General features: G+C 35.5%; 1 protein-coding gene across 2 annotated transcripts in view; it reads left to right on the top strand.

Moving 5' to 3' along the window:
• Positions 1-58: 58 nt before the first annotated feature.
• LOC106883727 (F-box/LRR-repeat protein 7) overlaps positions 59-7,870 on the top strand; it is a 41,299-nt gene continuing 33,487 nt past the window's right edge. The window contains exon 1 of one of the 2 annotated variants that reach the window (XM_014934839.2): positions 59-1,345. In XM_014934839.2, coding sequence (XP_014790325.1) covers positions 1,279-1,345 — 67 coding nt within the window. In that variant the 5' untranslated portion in view covers positions 59-1,278. The remainder of the gene's footprint in view (positions 1,346-7,870) is intronic. The other variant, XM_014934840.2, reaches the window with a different exon arrangement.

Here is a 7,870-nt window from a genome sequence, read left to right as displayed (position 1 = left end):
CCCCTTCTCTCTCTCTCTCTCTCTCTCTCTCTATCTCTCTTGTTATCTATTTAACAATTAGCTCCTAAGACAAATATGAATCTTCAGAGACGACAAAAAAACTGAGAGAGTTCGACTAGACAAGAAAACTGGACAATGAGATAAGGCTTCAACGGTCAGTTATGTATTTTCCTGGTTAAGAAGCTTGAGTTTATTGAATGATAGTGGGAGAGATATAAAACGAAGCGGAGCGAGAGAGTGGAAGAATAAAGAGGGATAGTGGGAGAAGAGAGAGCGAGAGAGAGAGAGAGAGAGAGAGTAAGCGTAAAAACGGGAAGGAAAGAGTGACAGGCAGAGAAAGTTGGCAGTAAAGGTTGATGGTGGGGATGAAAGACTGAAAGAAAAAGGTGATAAAGGGCAAGTAATAGAAGGAGAAGAAAGAAAGTAAGCAGGGCGTGAGGTAAAAGAGAAAGCGCAGAGATAATGAATGAGAGTGTTTGAGTGAAGTTTGTAATGAAAAGGAGGAAAGTGAAGGAGAAAAGAAATAGAGAAGGCGAGGAGAAGAAACGAAACAGCTAGAAAGATGAGATATATCTACAGAAAGAAAGAAATATAGCGAAAGAAGAGAGAGAGAGAAAATGATAGAAAGCTGACAAGTGAGACAGACAGACAGACAGACAGATAGATAGATAGACAGATAAAAGAGAGAGTGAGAGATATATGGGAAGGTAAAACATAAAGAGAGAGTGACATATACGAAGAAGGAATAGGGACAGCGTGACAGAGAAGTGAGAAAATGACAGATATGAGGGACAGATAGAGGAGTGACAGAGAAAAGAGATAGCTAGAGAGAGGGAAAATAAGGTAAAAGAGTGAAGTTTGTGAGAGAGACGAAGGTAATAAGGTTGAAGAAGGCTGAGGAGAGAAATATAATAAGAGTGAGGAAGGCTGGAGAGAGAAAGGTAAGAGAGAGAGAGAGAGAGAGAGAGAGAAAGGTAAAAGAGAGAGAAAGGTAAGACAGAGAGAGAGAGAGACAGACAGACAATCGGGAAATAAGAGTGAGTTTTCTTTAAAGTTTTAGTCGAGGTTTCTATGACTGTCACATCTTAAATCAGCCAAACACATCATGCGAAAGGTATTCACTAGAGTTAAATGGAGTTTCCTTCTCTCTATATTTATATATTTATTAAATTGTTGCTATTGAGGATTGTTAATGGTCACAAACATGTAGGAAACATTGAAGGAGAAAAACAAATTAAACAAATAAAACAGAACTAGAAAGAAATATTGTCGGCTGGAATGACTTCAAATACTCGAACACGGAATACCAATTGGAATGGCATTTTTCAAGACTTGTTCGGAGACGGTGAGTTCTTTCTACTCATTTGAACACACACACACAAAACAGGGAACTCCTAAGTAGTAGATCGACTTGCTAGATATATATCAGATCTTAAACAGGGGCAAAACTCAATGGTCATGACTTGAATACCTTTGATTATATGTTTTTTTGGTCATGGTTGACCTGGATCTAATCAATACATAACGCATATAAAAACTCTAAAATATATACACACATTTGTAAGTGGGTGTATGTATGTATCTATCTATCTATCTATCTATCTATCTATCTGTGAAAAGACAGTACTCAATCCTGAAGGTAGCGTAACACACACACACACACACTTGCACAAATATTACTGCAAGCTGAAACTTCTGATCAAATGTAACACTGCATTTGGTATTGACTGCTGTCTTTTCTTTTTGTTATAGACACACAAGACGTGTGTGTAATTAGAAACTGATATATTCGAACTAGTGTCCTCATCTTTGTATCTATAATCACAACTTTTTGGATGTTGTACCTCCTAGCCCGTTGTTCAAGTCTCTGCTATATTCGGTATCATTCTCAGAATTCGACCCAAACCCTTTATTAGCTCCACTTGTGTCGACTTATCTCATTCCATTGTCCATACCAAGAATATTTGTCCCACATAATTTATCCTCCTACTTGTAATGCTGCTCACTCGTTCCACTTGAACTTGAATATATAAAATGAAATATATTGTTTGACGCACCCAAGCATTGAACTTACACTCTCTAGCTAAACTACTTTTCTTCATCAGCTCATATTTACAATCTCATTGTCCTGAAGGAAGACAATTATGTAATGGAAATAAGGAGTTCTAAACTAAACATTTTTGACTGAGTTTCGGTACCTCTGCCCTTCTTAGACCCATACTTTATGGGAAAGAGGAATCATTTCATATTACGAAAATTATGATTTCGTAATTTTTTCCTTTCTTAAAATTTAACTTCATATATTCTTGACCCCCTTCTCTTCCACATATATACCTTCTTTCTTTGACATGCGGGATGGAACTTCTGAAGAACAACTATTCCAAAACTCCGACCTCACTGTTTTTTGTATGTTTAATGTTCATTCTTAATTAAACGCTTTCTTACGGTGTTCATCACTATGCTAAACTCACCTACAAAAGAAAACAGAAGACAGAGACCCTTGCGGTACTTAATACAGGCAATAGATAAGGAGCAACACTGCAAAAAGATCGAAACATCGACATGGACACATTATGAACAAACATTAGAAACTACGACTTTCCCCTCCAAAATGCTTCTAGGTGAAGGTAAAGAATACACACACCACCCGTCTTCGGTGGTCAGGGTTGAGGTTAGGGTTCTTTACCTCCGCCATGCTTCTATTACCTTAGAGTAGCAAATATAATCTTTGACTAAGTATTAAGTGTAACAATTTAATTAGCTAGTGGTTGCGTGTTCAGTCTCTGGCTAAATCAACCTTGGTTGAATCCCGAGAATGTTACCGAATGTGGTAGGCATCCGAGGAAGGCTGGAAGGTACAACAGCCAAAAAATTGTTACTATGACGATCAAGATGAGGACATTACATCAGTGTATAATGATGATAATGTAGATTATATTTATATATTGCGTGTGTGTGTCTAGGCACCTTTTTTTAGAAGAATTATCGGCCTCTGGACAACTGCTTGTATGCCAATGCTTTAAGACGGCATTGGCAGAGGCATGGCTGTATGGTAAGAAGGTTCAGTTTCACTGTGTGGTACCTTGAGCAAGTGTCTTCTACTATAACCCTACTATAAACCAAAGCCCTCTGAGTAGATTTGGTAGACGGAAACTGAAAGAAGCCCGTCAGATATATATATATATATAAATTTATGTATATATTAATATCATCTTGGTTGAAAAAACTGCGATAATGTAAATATGTTAATAGTTACCAGGGTAGCAAAAATCACACAAAAACTGGGATATCATACCCGGTTAATGGGAAGAAATTCCATGTTAAAGTGATGTATTTTGAGTAGATATAAAGAATAATAATAAATGGAGCAAAACGCATATAATCAATAAGTTAGCGCAAGTCTTGCATCTGTAAGATGGTTCCCTGACGATAAATTTATGTGCACATTCCAGCACCTCTCACTTCTTTGGAGTAGAGTGCACATAATTTTTGAAACATATGTAGGAATTAAAGGAACGTATTGATTATATGCGTTTTGCTCCATTTATTATTCTTCTTTATATATATATATACGAGTAAGCACAAAGTGGAAAAAGCAGTACTCGAATACCAAAGGTAGAATAATATGTCTTTTTATTAAAACTGCAAAAACATCATAAATACTGTTTCTCAGAGTTTCATGTTCCCGTTCGTCGGACAGTTGGATCAAGACCGGAATTGATCCAGTCTTGATCACAACTGTCCGATGAACGGAAACGTAAAACTCTGAGTAAAAGTGTGTGTGTGTGTGTGTATTTGCCTCCCCCACCGTTTGATAACCGATGTTGGTTTGTTTACGCCCTCGTAACTGAGTGGTTCGGCGAAAAGAAAGCAATAGAATAAGTACCAGGCTTAAAAAAAAAAGTACCGGGCTCGATTTGTTCGACCCTTCGAGGCAGTGCACCAACATGGCCGCAATCCAATGACTGAATCAAAAAAAAATTTTAACTGTTTGTATGCACACACCTACATAGGATTTGTGTGTCATTTAACACACGATCATACAGGTAACTCTCACGAATGTCAAACACACAGGTACTTAACCTATTAGTACATTGATACATTCTGAAAGAAAACATAACGCATGTGTAGGAGGTGCTCTCTCTCTCTCACACACACACACTACCCACCACCTATATGCATGCAGAAATAAATACATGCATTGATCTAATCCGGTGATTCTCAATCAGTCTACATGACCCTTGGGGGCGCAAATAAGATTTTGTTAAAATTTATGTACAATAAGTTCATTATACTCCTACAATACACAAAATATTTTAACAGTTTTTTTTTATACAAGTCCCAATAATTAATTTAGAAAAATGTAATAGCATTTGTAAAATTATTGAATGGTTATGAGGGTCCATCTATGTGAAATAGGAATCAAAGGGGTCCATAAGTAAAAAATGGTTCAAATCCCGCCATAAACAAATTGTCTAAAGCCAGCCCTAGTGCTTATTCGTGAGTCTAGCGGTTAGCCATATATGGACGTGATGCTTTCATCAGCGGAAAAGTAGTTGTATAAAGATTTTACAGTCTATTATCTTGATGCAGAAATCGATGGTGTGCTGAAACATTCGAGAAATCAGCTCAATAGCACAAATACGTTTGATATGCCCGACTGCTGGTAGCATAGATCAATCCTGAAAAAGTTGTAAACTATATGTATTTCAATATATAGCTTCATTTTATTTTCAAGTGTCTCCTCTTTTTAGTTGTACTTCATATATGATTGTATTATTGCATGAAACCTTTCATTTTTGATTAATTTCATTGAGCTTAGTTGTTAATTGCTTTCAACAAAAAGTATTTTCTATTTATTGTTATAAATATTGATTTCAAATTTTGGCACAAGAGCAGCAATTTCGTGGGAGTGGTAAGTCGATTACATTGTCCCCAGTGTTCAACTGATACTTATTTTATCGACCCCGAAAAGATGAAAGGCAAAGTCGACCTCTGCGGAATTTGAACTCAGACGTGAAGACGGATGAAAATGCCATTAAGCATTTTGCCCGGCGGGCTAACGATTTTGTCAGCTCGCCGCTTTATATTCCTATAAATATTAACACCTCATTTCCTTAAGTTGACTGTATATTCCATTTTTAATAACAATCTGTGTATCGCACTTAATGCAATTACTGTAAACCACAGGATGCTAAACTGACTACGGTATTTGTCCGGAGATGATATCTCCTATGGACGTTCTATGTTAACAGAAATATATCAGCAGCAGTGACAAAAATGCTAGATCTACATTTATGTTTTTTGAGGCTTTTTCAGTAGCACATACCTACTAGTTATGACAAAATCCATAGGAAAGCAGTGATGGAAAAAGCACTGATGTTGCAATTGACCGGCCGGCTGATTTTTTTGCCTGCTTCTGATATATTTTTGTTATCTACTACAATATGTCCATAAGAGATGTTACTTCCGAGCGAATACCGCGTTTAATTTGGATTTCCGTGATGTATTTACATTAAGTATGAAACACATGTTGCTATTTGAATCTAACACTGCTTGTTGCACATAATTTCCTTAATGTAAATTTTGATAATCCGTACTCGTTTTTTAAATCTATAGTGATACATTTAAGGATTCGCCATATTCCTTTCCATATCGGCTAACTCTGATGAGCGTAAAGTTATATAATTAGATTGTTACCCAACACTCCGTTGTATTCCTAACGCGAAACCGATTGGTAAGATCAGCCGTAATGGGCACTTAATACTGTACATTTCGGATTATATATATATATATATATATATATATATATAGTCCTTTTATTGTATGTATACAACACAACTTGATACGGATTTCTTCACACATCAATAGGAAGAGAAATCTCGCTTAAACTATACCCGCGTGTCTTAGAAAGGGTATTGATTAATTGAATCTGGAACACACATTTTCATGTAGATTATTCTCAGTACCCCATCATTGATGATAATTTGTAACCGTCCGACTTTATAGTTTCTTGGCTATATCTCTTAATAATTCCCCATATCGTCTGCCTTCTCCGGTTATTAATGCATCTTGCAGCTGACTTCGAAGAAACCAAGATTTTCCGCCATCTTTCTAACAATAACTTTGGCCACATTTTTTTAATTCAATGCTTCTACCACTCGTGGATATGCTTATATATATATATATATATATATATATATATATATATATTATATGCATATTCATTGCAGTCTTTCTTTTCTTTGCTTGATTTATTGCTTATTGTCCTTTCTTTCAACATTTTCTGACTAGCTGTCGTCCTGCATGCATTAAGCTTGGTAGAATTGTCAGCACGTCGGCCAAAATACTCAGCGGCATTTCTCCATTCCTCTTCACGTTCTGAGTTTAACTTCCGCTGAGCTCGATTTTGCCTTTCATCCTTTGATTGATGAAATAAGTACCAGTCAAGCACTGGGTCGATGTAATCGACCTAACCCTCCCCTCACATTGCTGGCCTTGTGCCAAAAATTGAAATCCTTATTAGGCGGGCAGGCTGAATAGTTAGAGCGTCGGAAAAATATCCTATGGTGTTTTGAGTCCAGTTGTCCTTGGATTCAGTAAAACAAACAATCGTTCAAGTACAAGGTGATACGGACCGATATCTCAAAATTGTTGGCCTTGTTGCCTAAATTAGAAACCATTATTTTATAACAGATGAAAGCCTATCTTAGTCAACGAAGAACTTCCAGCCGAGTGTTCGATTTGTTACAAATAGCAGCTAGATCATAAAATCACATCCTACTATCATTAAAAAAAAAAGTAGACAGATACATCGAACAATTTTGTAGTACCTGATTTGCAAAATTACAGAATGGCCACAACTGGAACGCTTTTATTCATAGGCGTTTGCTTGATCAAGGCTGACCTTGACAACTTGCCCTGTCCTATGGTCATGGGAAAAAGAACTTGTGAAAGATTCATACAAATCAGGTTTATATTTCGCTGAGAAAAACTAACTTCTATGACCTCCAGACAATTGATATTGGAATTTACGTGTGAAGGGTTTTATGTGAAATATGAATTGTTTTTAAAGTTTGTCTAAATATACCTCGAGTTCTTTTAGGTTATGAAAACATTAATATATAATGTTACGTAGGTTTTTATTATTATTATTATTATTATTATTATTATGAGTGTATTTTTAAAACAATAAAACAAATTTAGAAAGAAGCAATTAGTATCTCCAGTGATTTGTTGTGAGGAAGTATCAAGGTGCGTCACGGATTTTTAAAATATAATTTAGGGACTTTGGAAAATTTTTAATTCCTGAACATCTAATTTTGTTCTGCACAAAAATTAATAAATTAGGGTAAGCAATAATTTTTTCGGTAAACTTGTCAAATTCATACATCAACAACGATCCTCTTGTATAAAACAGTAGGGAGCACAATGAAACGGAAAAACATGCGGGAATACACGAATGTGTATAAAATTTCTGAACTCTAGTATTTTATTGTGTGTAAAATTTGCTAGAAAATGGTAATTAAGTCATTTTAATTAATCATAATAATTACAGTTTCTTTCATTGGCTCCCAAATTATTATATATTTACACATCTGGAATCCTTGAATGTCTACAAAAATTCTAAACGGTAATTAACTCAATTAAATTAGTCTTAGTAATTACAGGGTCATAAATTTATTACTTACACTGCACATCTAAATCTTCGAATGTCTACTGAACTTCTAAGGTATACTGTTATTTTGTGTTGTTAAACTTTGTAGTTATTAATGTAAAATGATGATTTTATATGAGATGAAGAATGGAGCATGTCGTTTCTATGTGATCTCATAACTTCCAGAAAAATGGATATTTTTTAATGCAATTT

Source organism: Octopus bimaculoides, chromosome 17 (genome assembly GCF_001194135.2).
Source record: "Octopus bimaculoides isolate UCB-OBI-ISO-001 chromosome 17, ASM119413v2, whole genome shotgun sequence".
Classification (NCBI taxonomy): domain Eukaryota; kingdom Metazoa; phylum Mollusca; class Cephalopoda; order Octopoda; family Octopodidae; genus Octopus; species Octopus bimaculoides.
This window is presented reverse-complemented; position numbering and strand designations above follow the sequence as displayed.